The sequence below is a fragment of the Pelecanus crispus genome, chromosome 4, assembly GCF_030463565.1.
Source record: "Pelecanus crispus isolate bPelCri1 chromosome 4, bPelCri1.pri, whole genome shotgun sequence".
Classification (NCBI taxonomy): domain Eukaryota; kingdom Metazoa; phylum Chordata; class Aves; order Pelecaniformes; family Pelecanidae; genus Pelecanus; species Pelecanus crispus.
In genome coordinates, this window is record NC_134646.1 from 46,640,176 (window position 1) to 46,654,133 (window position 13,958).

Below are 13,958 nucleotides of genomic sequence, written 5' to 3' on the forward strand. Positions count from 1 at the left end.
GGGCAGCCAGGGCCCATCCCAGTACCCCAGTCAGGGAGCAGGGCAGCCCCAGCCCCATGGCCCAGTGAGTCCATGGTGAGGGTCTGAGAGCCCCAGGCTGGGATGAAATGTGGTCCTGGATCATGGGCAGGTTGAGGGGAGGCCAGGCAGGGATAGTCAGGGTTGTTGGGGCCCTCAGGGACATTGACATGGACATTTCTGAATGGCTTTGTTGGATTTGGCTTTTATTTTAGGCACTTAAAGAGTGTTTCAGATCTTGTTTATGCCCTCATTATGCCCTACTTTCTCTACAGGGGTCTGCTGCTTCTTTTAAATTGCAATGAGTAGCTGCATTGACAAAGATAAAAGACACAGGGTGGCTTGTGAGTTGTGTTATTTGAGTTCAGAACAAACATAGTTGTGAGCACAGTTAAAAAAAGGCCTTATCTCTTACCACCCACATAAGTAGCTCTCAGATAGGGATCGATTTTTATTCTGAGTGACACTTGAAATCCACTGTGATAATAAAAATATAGACAGAAACTATAAGCGTGATTAAACAGAATTTAACACACTTCACTCCACTGCAGCATCTGCCTAGCACATTTATCATGGAAGGACGGACTCCAGGTCAGCCTCAGACACTTCACAGCCATTAAGAGCCAAAAATGTCTTAAATAACCTTTAAAAAGTATCATTTAGTAGGGCACATTCCTAGATTTATTTTTTTTTAATTCTTCTTATTTCTAATCAGAACAATAATCAACTAGGTTTTATTTCCATTTCAATATGTACAGTTTTAAGAATGTAGGCACTGCACTGTTTGTTTCTACTTACATATTTTTTCCTTCTGCTTTTTGGCCTTTCAAAGCAATATAATTACCACAGGGCTTTTGTACAGCCATCAATAGTTGTGATAAAATATCAAGCATTTCTTCTTCTAAAAAATTGTTTTAAAAAGCAGAGTAATATGTACTTAAGCAGGTAGAAAATTAACGTGTGCAGATTTCTTTGAGAATCACATAGTTTATCCAGTTAAAAGCAATGGCTCATCTGCTTTTAGTCAAAATATTTGCTCCTTCTGCCTTTAAGATATAACTCTAGAGACATCTTTCTTAACTGAATAAACTGAAATTTCAATTCTAGTAGGTCTGCCAAGGAAAGAATTTGGTTTAGTATATCTTTAAGTCAACAAAAAACAAGCAAATCAAAAAGCAACTGGCTAAGTCGAACATTTAAATGCCCCCCCCCCCCCCCCAAAATAAAATCACCTTTACAGTTCCTTAACCATTTCCAGTGAATTATATGCACTTGAGCTATGGCTGGCTCCTGACTGATATTCTCACTTAAGTATTTGACAGAGGGAAGCTGGAAAACTTGCTATGAAGAGAAAGCATCGATTTGTAGCTGTTCTGCACTAATGGCTTCCTAGGGACTAATAAAATAAGTTAGAGCCTAATAAAATGACTGATCTCTCATTCAGGATAACAATGAACCTTAGCCGCCAAGTCAAGTCAGACCCATTATTCTAAATGACAAGCCAAAAAAGGCAAAGCAGAAGTCACATGCTTCCCATCAACCCGATGTATTATTATACAAGAACATCTAAATTCCTCAGTCTTAAGAAGAAATTTGCATATGGCATAGCAGTGACATAGTTACTTCATACATTCTCCCTTCTGGCTACTAATTCCACAAAAAAATAAAGCTAACGTTCACAGAGAATCTTTGGAAAGGATGTTGATAATACAGCACTACACAAGTTAAGAGATTTAAGAGTCTGTTTCTAGCTATCATGAAAACAGTGGTACCAGGTCAGATCAAAGATATGTCTTCTCCATTTTCCTATCTCAAACAATGAATATAAAAAAGTAAGAACACACGTGTCAATAAGATAACCCCTAACACTATTCTAGCCTCTGGCACTTCCTGAGCTGGATAAGTCTGTATGCCATTAGAAACCATTAATGGATTTGTTTTCCAAGATTATCCAGTCTTCCCTTGAACCCATATAAGCTTTTGGAGTCTACGATATGCAACTAGCTTTACAGGCCTGCTATACAACAATTGAAGAACCATCACTTATTCCTTCTGAACCTGGTGCCTACTCGTTTCCTCTGACACCTCAAATTTCTTGTACTGGAAGAGAAAGACAACCTAACCTTGCACACCTTATTCATAACCTTGTGAATTTACAGACCTCTAGTCCAACAGCTCTTAATCACCCTCTTTCTAGATTGAAAAGTCCTACTATACTCAATTTTTAACCTTATAGCCTCTGTTCTATAATTCTAACCATCCTTTTTTGCCTTCTTTGGGGCACCAGTACTGTACACAGTATTAATGATATGGATGAAAGATTGGTTTTTACAATGGCATAAGTATGTTCTCTGCTTCTCTATGATTTTCCCAGTAGTTCCTGGTACTTGGTTTGCTTTTTGACGACTGCTAAGCACTGAGCTGCCTTTATCATGGAACTATACATCATAAGAGGTCAATGTTTTGATGGATGATCAAATCACTTCACTTCTCAGAAAAACATTCATGAAAGATAAGGCTTACAAATTTGAGGATAGGATTCTTCAGTTTTAGTTACGACCATTAGCAGCCAGATAAGAATTTTTATTTCAAATACCTAAGAAAATAATGTTTTAAAGAGACAATAAAATTAGAAAATACATCATTTAATTTCAGGTTACAGTAAACTACTTTCTTAAATGTAATTAATTTACCAAAGGGAAGGAGACACTCAACAAAACAAAGGCTATTTCCAGAAATAGATTTTCAGTAGTAGCAAAGCATGAAACCTTCAAAACAGATGAATTCTAGGAAAACCAGAGGCAACAGATTTTTGACATTTCAAGTCTCAGGATTCTGCACAACTCTTCATGTTTGGGGTTTTTCTCATTTTGTTTTGGTTTTGGATTTTTTTTTTTTTACACATTTCAGCAAAGAAATTATCACAGGATAAAAAGGATAAAAGCGAGCATGTATGGAACAGATTCATCAATATTACATGAAGTATTCATAGAATCATAGAATTGTTTAGGTTGGAAAAGACCTCTAAGATCATCCAGTCCAACCATTAACCTAACATTACCAAGTCCACCACTAAACCAATTAAGGATAAAGTAGCAACCCCACGCCTCCTGGTTTGGTGGCTGGATCATTTATAATGAAAGTGAAAACCAGGAATCATTAAGATTGGAAAGGATCTCTAAGATCATCAGTCCAATCATCAACCCAACACCACCATGTCCACTAAACCATGTCACAAAGTGCCATGTCTACCCATTTTTTTAACTCTTCCAGGGATGGTGACTCCATGACCTCCATGGGCAGCCTGTTCCAATGCTTGACTACCCTTTCCGTGAAGAAATTTTTCCTAATATCCAATCTATACCTCCCCTGGCGCAGCTTGAGCCCATTTCCTCTTGTCCTATCGTTATCTACTTGGGAGAAGAGACCAACACCCACCTTGCTACAACCTCCTTTCAGGTAGTTGTAAAGAATGATAAGGTCTCCCCTCAGCCTCCTCTTCTCCACACTAAACAACCCCAGCTCCCTCAACTGCTCCTCATAAGACCTGTGCTCCAGACCCTTCAACAGCTTCGTTGCCCTTCTCTGGACACGCTCCAGCACCTCAATGTCTTTCTTGTACTGAGGGGCCCAAAAATGGACACAGTATTCCAGGTGCAGCCTCACCAGCGCCGAGTACAGGGGGACAATCACCTCCCTGCTCCTGCTGGCCACACTATTCCTGATACAAGCCAGGATGCTGTTGGCCTTCTTGGTCACCTGGGCACACTGCTGGCTCATGTTCAGCCGGCTGTCAACCACCACCCCCCGGTCCTTTTCTGCCAGGCTGCTTTACAGGCACTCTTCCCCAAGCCTATAGCATTGCATGGGGTTGTTGTGACCCAAGTGCAGGACCCAGCACTTGGCCTTGTTAAACCTCATACAGTTGGCCTCAGCCCATTGGTCCAGCCTGTCCAGATCCCTCTGCAGGGCCATCCTACCCTCCAGCAGATCGACACTCCCACCCAAGTTGGTGTCATCTGCAAACTCAATCCCCTCATCCAGATCGTTGATAAAGATATTGTACAAGATTGGCCCCAAAACAGAGCTCTGGGGAACACCGCTTGTGACCGACCTCCAACTGGACTTAACTCCATTCACCACTACTCTCTGGGCTCAGCCACCCAGCCAGTTCTTTACCCAGCGAAGAGTACACCCGTCCAAGCCATGGGCTGCCAGCTTCCTAAGGAGAATGCTATGGGAGACAGTGTCAAAGGCTTTGCTGAAGTCCAAGTAGATGACGTCCACAGCCTTTCCTTCATCCACCAGGTGGGTCACCAGGTCATAGGAGGAGATCAGGCTAGTCAAGCAGGACCTGCCTTTCATAAACCCATGCTGGCTGGGTCCGATCCCCTGGTTGACCTGCACATGCCTGTTGACCTCATTCAATATGAACCGCTCCATAACCTTTCCCAGCACTGAGGTCAGGCTGACAGGCCTGTAGTTCCCCGGGTCCTCCTTCCAGCCCTTCTTGTAGATGGGCATCACATTGGCAAGCCTCCAGTCATCACAGACCTCCCCTGTTAACCAGGACTGCTGATAGATGATGGAAAGTGGCTTGGCAAGCTCCTCTGCCAGCTCCCTCAGTATTCCTGGGTGGATCCCATCCGGCCCCATAGACTAATGCTTAGTAATAAATTAAATTACAAATATGGGATATTAAATAGTATTACAAATTGCTTATAAATAGTAAAAATATAATCTTGTAGTGGTACAGCCCCCACACGCCATTCTGAGATCCCAGGAAAAGCCCTATTGTGTTGTTATCTTGATCATAATGACTTGGGCTTCAGGCAATCTCTGTCCACACCTGGGCTATCTGCTGCCTGAATGGTACATCACAACCACTCAGCACAAATTGTGGCCAGAATGTAAATTACTGACCAAAGCCAATCATCTCGAGATCCTATAAATAGCAATCCAAGAGGGAGACCTCTTTGAGCTCTCCAGGACCCGCAGCAGGCTGTGTGACCCAGTATCTCCCCCTGAGCTGGCACGCCTCTCAGGGTAGACTTCGCGAGGATTGAAGAATTGTCCATAAATTTCACGAGGAATGAATGATTGCTCATAGATTTCATGAGGATTAAAGGATTGTCCGTAGATTTCGCGAGGATTAAAGGATTGTGCATTGATTTCGCAAGGACTCAAAGAACTGACTGTGTGAGGTTCATCGACCGTCTGTTGATGAATGCTGGCATGTAAAAGTGAGTAATTCACGGAACTCACAAAAAGGGAAATTTTGATCACAGGTTAACCTCGGGGGGTGTGTGTGTATGTGCAGTTTGGCTACATATATACTACTGTGATCTATCTCAAAAATATTAAAAAATCTTAAATTGCTGCTAAGCAAAGCCATGTAAAAAAAATCGTATTTGCGACAAATCTCTACCAAAACTTCATCTGCTGAGCTTATCCAAATCATTCTTTCTATGATTTTCATTACAACATATTTTCTTGAGTCAAATTTATGTGCCCTGTAGAATTTTTCAGCAGTTTTAAAAGGAAACAATTAAAAGAAACTAGTAACTTACATGGTAAAGACATCAATAACATCTCCTGCAGCTCTTGTCATCTCAAAGTAGGTTTGCAGAATGTTGACGCTTCCTGAAAGTGCTTCATGTCCACAACCACAGAACAGTGCGACTCCAGCATACAGCAGGATGGTAGCAATCAAAGATGCATAGGGAATACCTCCCAGGCATTTGATGCAACACTCGAAGCACCCTACAAGAAAATAAAGTTGTGTGCTAACATATTATATCAAGAAAGCAAAAAGAAACCTTTTACTCTTGAGAAACACTTTTGAAAATTGAAGACTGCAGGGCAAAGAGAGATTAGGTCAAGTATAACAACCTGTAACATCAGAAAAATATGTGAAAGGACATAGGTTAATTCAACTTCTGAGTTTTCTCAGCTGCTACTTGGCCTATTAAATGCAGACATGCCAACTGGTTAACATGAAATGTTAAACAGTTCATTCTTTGTACAGTTTCATGTTTTTATTCAGAGCAGGTTACAATGTCAATCCTACATTATACCTATGTTCACAGTTCCTGTTGCTCACCTATGGGATTACTGAGGAAGATCCTTAATAACAGGAAAACCACAGAAAGAAGATATCCAGTTCAATTCCTTCCATCACCATGGGTTTATTCCTTTTTTTATCTGTACAGTGCTGACAACAGAATTGCTCCCACCCACACCACCAATTCTTTGTGCATCACTCAAATACCTCACAAGAGTAAATGAAGATATCCACTAAAAAGGCACAGAATTAGAAAAAATTACAGAAGCTGAATTTTCTTTCAATATATTTTACCCTGTGCAATGTCTCTTAAGTGAGAGCAATTGCCCTTGAGTTATGCAAGGCTAACCTTTTTTCCAGACATCAGTGTCTAAACCAGTGCCCAGTTCTACAACAAACCCTTTCCCCAGTAAGGGTGCTCAAGTTTCTGGCAATATCTTGCCTAGTTTGTCAAGTATTTTCATGAATACAGCATCTCTGACTCTTCCAAATCTCAGCACTCCCACAATAACTTTTATATCCTGTAAAGCCCTGCATTCTGCAAGGACAGAAAAGGCAGGAACCACTGGCTGAAGGAAGGCAAACATGCATTGACTCAGTAGCCAAAAGTTTTATTTTCTCCTCAGCATTACCAGATTATGCCACAAAGGATTTGGATAGAAACCAAGGTGAGGCCTGTAAAATGTAAATGCTTATACAGACAGTAGCCAATTAAAAGTTACTTATAAGATGTTCAACACATGTAGGTCAATATATTTTAACATGCTCCAAAAGCTTTAGGCTATGCTAAATCATAGGAATACCAGAGATATATTAAATCTTAAAAAAGGCACAAAAAAGCCATTCTTTAAAGAAAGTATGTCTACTTTGCTCAACATACATGTAGCCTCTACACATAATTTCATATTTTGTCCTGTTAGTAAGTTCTTATTTCCTTTAGCCTGGATAACCAAAGTAATAACTTCCTCTGCCTGTTCAAATACTCATTTTCTGCTTTTAATGAACAAATATCTATCTTATATATGTATGATTAGCAGCTATTTATACATGAGATTTTCTGAAGAGAATAGTTTAAGCCATTTTCAAATATACACGTATTTTAGTTAAATAGAAACCTCTACCAATATTTTGGAAATATAGGTACTATGAAGGGCAGTATTTAAACTGCTGGATATTTCTTGTAAGCAAAATATAAAAGAATATGCTAAACATGTACAAGATAAACAGACTTTGGAAATTGGGGTAATTCCCAACTATGTATGCTGGTTGTATAAAAATAGAAGATAGCTTGAGACTACTTTTGTTTAAGGACAAATTACTATATCACAGCCAACTCTAAAATACCAAATGTAAAATGTACAAATTCATATACTTAAAGTGCTGCGAAAGTAACTAAGTAACCTGTTGTACAAGTCACCTACCTCCAGCAGCCATTACATACCCGCATGGGTGTAACACCTTCCGCCCTTCCAACACTTTGGTAATGGCGGTTTTTTTTTCCCCCTCTCTGCGCCCATACGACCCTGGCTGAAGGATATATCCTTCTTGCAATACATGTCATCCTATTGTGCTGACAGTAGGTAGCTTTCCTATTCAGCAGCACAGGGCTTTCAATGTCTAGTGATCACTTTGTGTCTGTCTTCAGTCATTGTTAGACTATGCGGGTTTATACCAGGAAGTCTGTGGGCTTTCCATCAGTGGGAGGTCTTAGGAACAGACTAGGAAAACATATAAATGCTTTTGGAGTAACTAACTCCGCATGCAGATATATATAGGCAATATCCGAAAATTCTTTCATTTCTGTTTTCTAATATTACCCTTAACAATAACTGTAGTTAATTCCTCAGTGTTTAAAAGCCTACACAAATACTAGAAAAGGAACCTTCAGTGGATAATTTTATGCCTTTTAGACAGTAGATTAAGAAATATGTATTGAAATTATATATATTGAACAAGGACTGCAGGGAAATACACAGCTGCATGATATCAGAGCTTATCACAAAAGCCCATTGCCATTTTCGGCACAGAACAAGAGCAGAAACAGCCTCAGGAAACTAGTAACACTGTAAACCTGTCAGCATTATATGAAAAAGTAAAAAGAGGGGGAGAGACAAGAACAGAGTGATAATGGGAGTGATATAAGAGTGCTTGTAATGTCAGAGACAAAAAAATAAGGTAGATCTAACAATTTACAAGGACACATGGACTGTAGAGAGAATGTTTCTTAATGTTGAGCTTGGGGCAGGGAGATGGAAGAGAAATTTTGTAAAGATTTCTTTTTTCACCTTCTGAAACAGGTGAAGTGGAAGAGAGAAAGTTAAAGAAATGACAACATAGGAACAAAAATAGCTAATACTCCAAACTAGAATAAATTTCATTAAGATCATACTCACATACAACTGCTGTACTTAACAGTGCAAGTATTGTTATCTGGAAACTGCTGGCTGTGCCCTACCTCCTGAAGCTGCTGTACCCTCACCCACTAGGTCCCATGAGAGTTAAGCAAACACAGACGTCACAAAAGACATAAAAATCCAGGGTCAGTAATATTACTTTAGCTTTATTATAGTGAAACTGTGTATTGGGTTTGCGTAACAAGGTTTTGGTAGCAGGGGGGCTACAGAGGTGGCTTCTGTGAGAAGCTGCTAGAGGCTTCCCCTATGTCCAATAGAGCCGATGCCAGCCGGCTCCAAGATGGACCCGCTGCTGGCCAAGGCCAAGCCCATTGGTGACGATGGTAGCACCTTTGTGATAACATATTGAAGAAGAGGAAAAAGTTGCTGCGCAACAGCAACTGAAGCCAGAGAGAGAAGTAAGAATATGTGAGAGGAACAGCCCTGCAGACACCACGGTCAGTGAAGAAGGAGGGGGAGGAGGTGCTCCAGGTGCTGGAGCAAAGATTCTCCTGCAGCCTGTGGTGAAGACCATGGTCTTCAGGCTGTCCCCCTGCAGCCCATGGAGGCCCACGGGGGAGCAGATATCCACCTGCAGCCCGGGGAGGACTCCACACCGGAGCAGGTGGATGCACCCGAAGGAGGCTGTGACCCTGTGGGAAGCCCGTACTGGAGCAGGCTCCTGGCAGGACCTGTGGACCCATGGAGAGAGAGGAGCCCATGCTGGAGCAGGTTTGCTGGCAGGGCTTGTGACCCCGTGGGGGACCCACGCTGGAGCAGTCTGCTCCTGAAGGACTGCACCCCGTGGAAGGGACCCACGCTGGAGCAGGGGAAGAGTGTGAGGAGTCCTCCCTCTGGGGAGGAAGGAGTGGCAGAGACAACATGTGATGAACTGACTGCAACCCCCATTCCCCGTCGCCCTGTGCCGCTCAGGGGGGAAGAGGTAGAGAAAATCGGGAGTGAAGCTGAGCCTGGGAAGAAGGGAGGGGTGGGGGAAGGTGTTTTAAGATTTGGTTTTATTTCTCATTACCCTACTCAGTTTTGGTTGGTAATAAATTAAACTAATTTCCCCAAGTCAAGTCTGGTTTTCCTGTGATGGTAATTGCTGAGTGATCTCTCCCTGTCTTTATCTTGACCCACAAGCTTGTCGTTATATTTTCTCTCTGTCCAGCTGAGGAGGGGGAGTGATAGAGCAGCTTTGGTGGGGTCCAGCCAGGGTCAACCCACCACACAGTGTAATACAGTAAAATAGCATAACAGAGTAAAAACAGTATAATACAATAAAGTGATAACAGATATAGTAAGGTGCAATCCAATGAAAAATTTCATCAGAAATGAAACCCTTTTCTTCCCAATTGTTTCAAAACTTCAAAAATAACTTAAACAGATTTATATTTGGTGAGAAAAAGTACTTCTGTTCCTCTCTCACATTAGAACTGTTCAGGCTTATAAGCCTTTGTGGGAAGCTTTTAATAGTATATTTTACCAATTCAAGTCTTTGTCACTCAGAAAAGTTATTAGAAAAAAATTCCTCCAACCACACAATATTTTCAAATAATCAGATATTCTCAAGGCCTTACTCATTTATTCAGCTCTTCCATAGTCCTACTACCTTTGTTACTACTTACTTCATTAGTAACAAGAGTTTTCAGTCTTGTTAAATCAACCCAAAACTAAAGAAAATCAGTGAATCAGGAATAAGTTTTTAAAATGGGTATCACACATCATTCATACGCCACAGAAGGTAAATATGCTGTAGGTAACATTTGCTCCAATTCTTTTCTTTCAGCTGTTCAGAATGTGAAAATAGCTGTCTAATAACAGAACAATAGAAATGCTATTTTAACTCGCACAATGATATTGAACCACCGGTACAGAATGTGACTCAGCTGTGCAATGTGTGTACATGTCTGTGAGACAGGCAGTCATTCATGACTCTGAACACCATCTTCACAATGTAGCTAAAACATACAGCCACAGAAATAATTACTAGGAAAGATAAAAAAGATTGTATGCTCCTTTGATGTTTGTTTTCATCTGCAAATACAGGCTTCGTTACATTTCAAACACTTCACTCTGCACAATAAGCCTGCAGAATAACCTTGTGCAATATAATTCAGCATTTACTGTTCTAATTTTGCTTATGTTCACCAATATTTTCCCTCAGGCAAAAATCCAGATCTGCTGGGACTATGTATTTTTACAGAAACCATAGGAAGTAATCCAAAACACTATTCTTCTTTGGAGCTTTCAACATGAAGAGCTGTACTGTTCTTTTTTATTATTATTTTATTATAAATCATTCCACAGAGAAAATGTAATAATGAAATACATAGAAGATGACAAGGCATTTTTATTTTACATGGATAAAATTCTCCTCAGTGCAGATAAGGATATATAACTGACAAATAAAATACACCATCCATTTCTGACCAGTGGATTAAAAAAAAAAAAAAAAAAAAAAAGAGAGAGATTCAGGACCTACATCTCTTGCCACATAAGTCTGTGAAAGTTGAGTTTAAACCAATGATATCAGAACCAGTCTCAGAATGCAGTTATCCTACTGTGTTTTACATAGCCTGTTAAGAAAAGCCATCCACCCCAGATTTCTGTGGCAAAATTAACATGGAGAAAATAAATATTTAAAAAAAAACCAAACAGACAAACAAAAAAACCCGCCAAAACCCCCATAGAGAATACAAAAGGATTTTCTGGTTTTGCTTTCTTCCTCCTTTACAACACATTTTCAGCTAGAACATCTGGGATGATTAATCACAGATAATTACAACTTCCATGTGAACAGGCACCTCTGAAGATCATATAACATTTTAATGACATTTTTTCTTAACTTATTTTTCTTAAAGATTTGTCTATCTAATATTAGGAGACAGGACAGCAGAGCCCAAGTAAAATGCAAGAGAACTACATAAACTTGAAATGGAAAACAAAATAAGAAAATCTGTGCCTTCCATGCCTGGCTAGGCATGCATTTTTTCATATCTAAATTTGTACCACTTGTCACATAGCTTTCATGGTCTGTGAAACTGTATTTGAGTTGATGGCCATCACGAAACATGCTGATTTAGTTCTGAATTTTATTAAGCTAGCCTTAACCTCATGAAGTCAAGCTACTGTTATGTAATATTTTAATTGATAAATACATCCATCAACCATCAAAACATATAGTGCTGAACCAAAAGCAACACATGATCTCGTACCAAAAACCCCCAAGTCATTCAACATGTGGCATGACTTCCTGATCTGAACCCGTTCTCCAAGGCATCACAGCAGAGCAACAGGCAGAAGCAATCCCACTCCCTTGATACTGTCCCAAGAACAGAAGACAGACAAGACATTTGAGATGTACTTTAACAAAGCTGCAAATAAGGAGAAGCAACATTTGGGAATTAATCAGCAAAGATCATCCTTGTACTGTGATCTGGAAAACCTGTTCAAGAAGTGCTGCATACACATCCCACATGATTGCCCTCTAACTGTGTCCCAGGGTCATTCATGGGACACTTCCCTACTCTTTTCCTACCCTCTACCATTATACAAGATCTACTAGAATTTAGAAGAAAACTTTATCACCTTGCTATATCAAACACTAACAGCTAAAGTACCTTTCTTAGTCTTGTTCAGGAGATGAATTCTCCTTTAAATCAGCTTTCTATGAGAATGTTTACTGTTGCAGAATTACCTATCAAGCAACAAAAATTACTTTTACCACAAAATTAATTCTGAGATCCTGGCTACTAAGACTAGAATGGAAAAATAGATAAATAACACAGTATTTTGGTTAAACTGTTATAAGCAACATGATATGCAGAAGAGCAAGAATAATGCCCATAGAAAATCTCAAAAGGGTTTTCAGGAAACAGGCCAACTAACCACAAGAAAATACAAACCAAATATGCAGGTATCCTCTTATACATCAAATTCTGTATCATTACTGAATCTACTTTGACTTGTTGCCTTCTTACTGTGACTGGATGTTAGCTGATCAGAAATCAGCTAATACCAAAAATCAAAATGTTATTCAGGCCTTTACAGTCATTCTGCAGTTAATAATTGCATCAGTTGCTGCACTCAACATGGGACCAAGGCTAAGAGGAATTGTAAAAAGATATTTGCTTATTTAGGTGCAGAATTTCTCAGACTAAATTGAAATACCTAAGACTGTGCATTTTCACAATTACTGTAATGCATGTTTGCTAGTAAGAATCCCACTGGCATATACGACAACTTTAAGCAGTGGGGATACAGTCTGGTTATGCTGGATCTTGAAGGCAGCTTCCACAAACCCATCGCTTCATCAGATGGCTGCCTTTATATTACTTTGCAGAAATAAATTTCCAGAAACCAACTTTGTGCATTGGTTAGGATAACTTTGTTACCCAAGGGAAACTATATGAAGGACCAACATTTCAGCAACCTGCAACCAGAAGCTGCTCTGTAAGGCCTCAGGCCTCCAAAATTCTCGCTCTGTAGAAATATAACTTCACACAACCCACTGAATAACAAAAAGGGAACAAAAGATTTACCTTTGCAACAACCATACCAGCTGACTGTGCTCTGATTCGCTATCTTATAGAAAGCTCCAGTCATCAAAAGAATATGATAAGTGTTTTGAATGATATTGGGATTATCTCACCATGGACATAGAAATTCCCCACGTAGATAGGCCCCACACACAGGCCAACAATAACAACAACAGTATTGCAGCATAAAAATACACACTTTTCCGTCACATTTACTACTATATTTTGTCTCCAGGTTATACACACAACTTTCAGCAACACAAAAATATTATAAAACCCTCAAAAGGTGTTTCAAAACAAAAATGAAAAGAAAAATTACATAAGTAGAATAAAGTGGTCTGAAAATGGACCCTTAAGAGACTGCACAAACTGAAAGTGTATGTGAGGAATTCTTTAGTGACAAAAGATGCACAATTTTATTGCCATCTTTAAGAGCTGATATTTTCTTATGTGGCAAAGCTGAAATAGTTGAAATTGAAGCAGTAAAGGTGAAATATTTGGTCCTTCGGCATAACTTGAATTCCAGACAATATTTGGAACTTTGTCTGCAGCTATTAAAGCAAAAGGAATAGAGTGGTGAAAAGGTAAGCAACCTAGCTTAGTTCAGCTCAGTTCTATCTAGCATTTTTTCTTAGTAGGCTCACAGAAATAAAATTGAAATAATCAACTGCTTATTTACTCTACCCAATATCAATATAAGACTGTTCTGCACTTGTACTAGGAAAGTAGAGACTTACAGATACATTGTTGTAAAAAGCCTTTTTTCTAAATTAAGTCAATTATTTGAGAAATTTTAGTTAGAAATTTTAGAATTATAAGACCAGCTTAGGACAGTAGACCAATGTCAATTCAAATGTCTTATGGAATGCAAGGGGTTTTTTTTCTTTTAAAAACGCAAAACCTTCTTTTGCAAACGCAAAACCTCCTTGCAGCAGCACCAAT

At 39.6% G+C, this 13,958-nt stretch overlaps 1 protein-coding gene across 1 annotated transcript in view; it reads right to left on the minus strand.

Moving 5' to 3' along the window:
* Positions 1-13,958, minus strand: part of GPM6A (glycoprotein M6A) — a 130,210-nt gene that overhangs the window by 37,490 nt on the left and 78,762 nt on the right. The window contains exon 5 of the mRNA XM_075709036.1: positions 5,589-5,781. Within this exon, the coding sequence (XP_075565151.1) occupies positions 5,589-5,781 (193 nt within the window). The remainder of the gene's footprint in view (positions 1-5,588; positions 5,782-13,958) is intronic.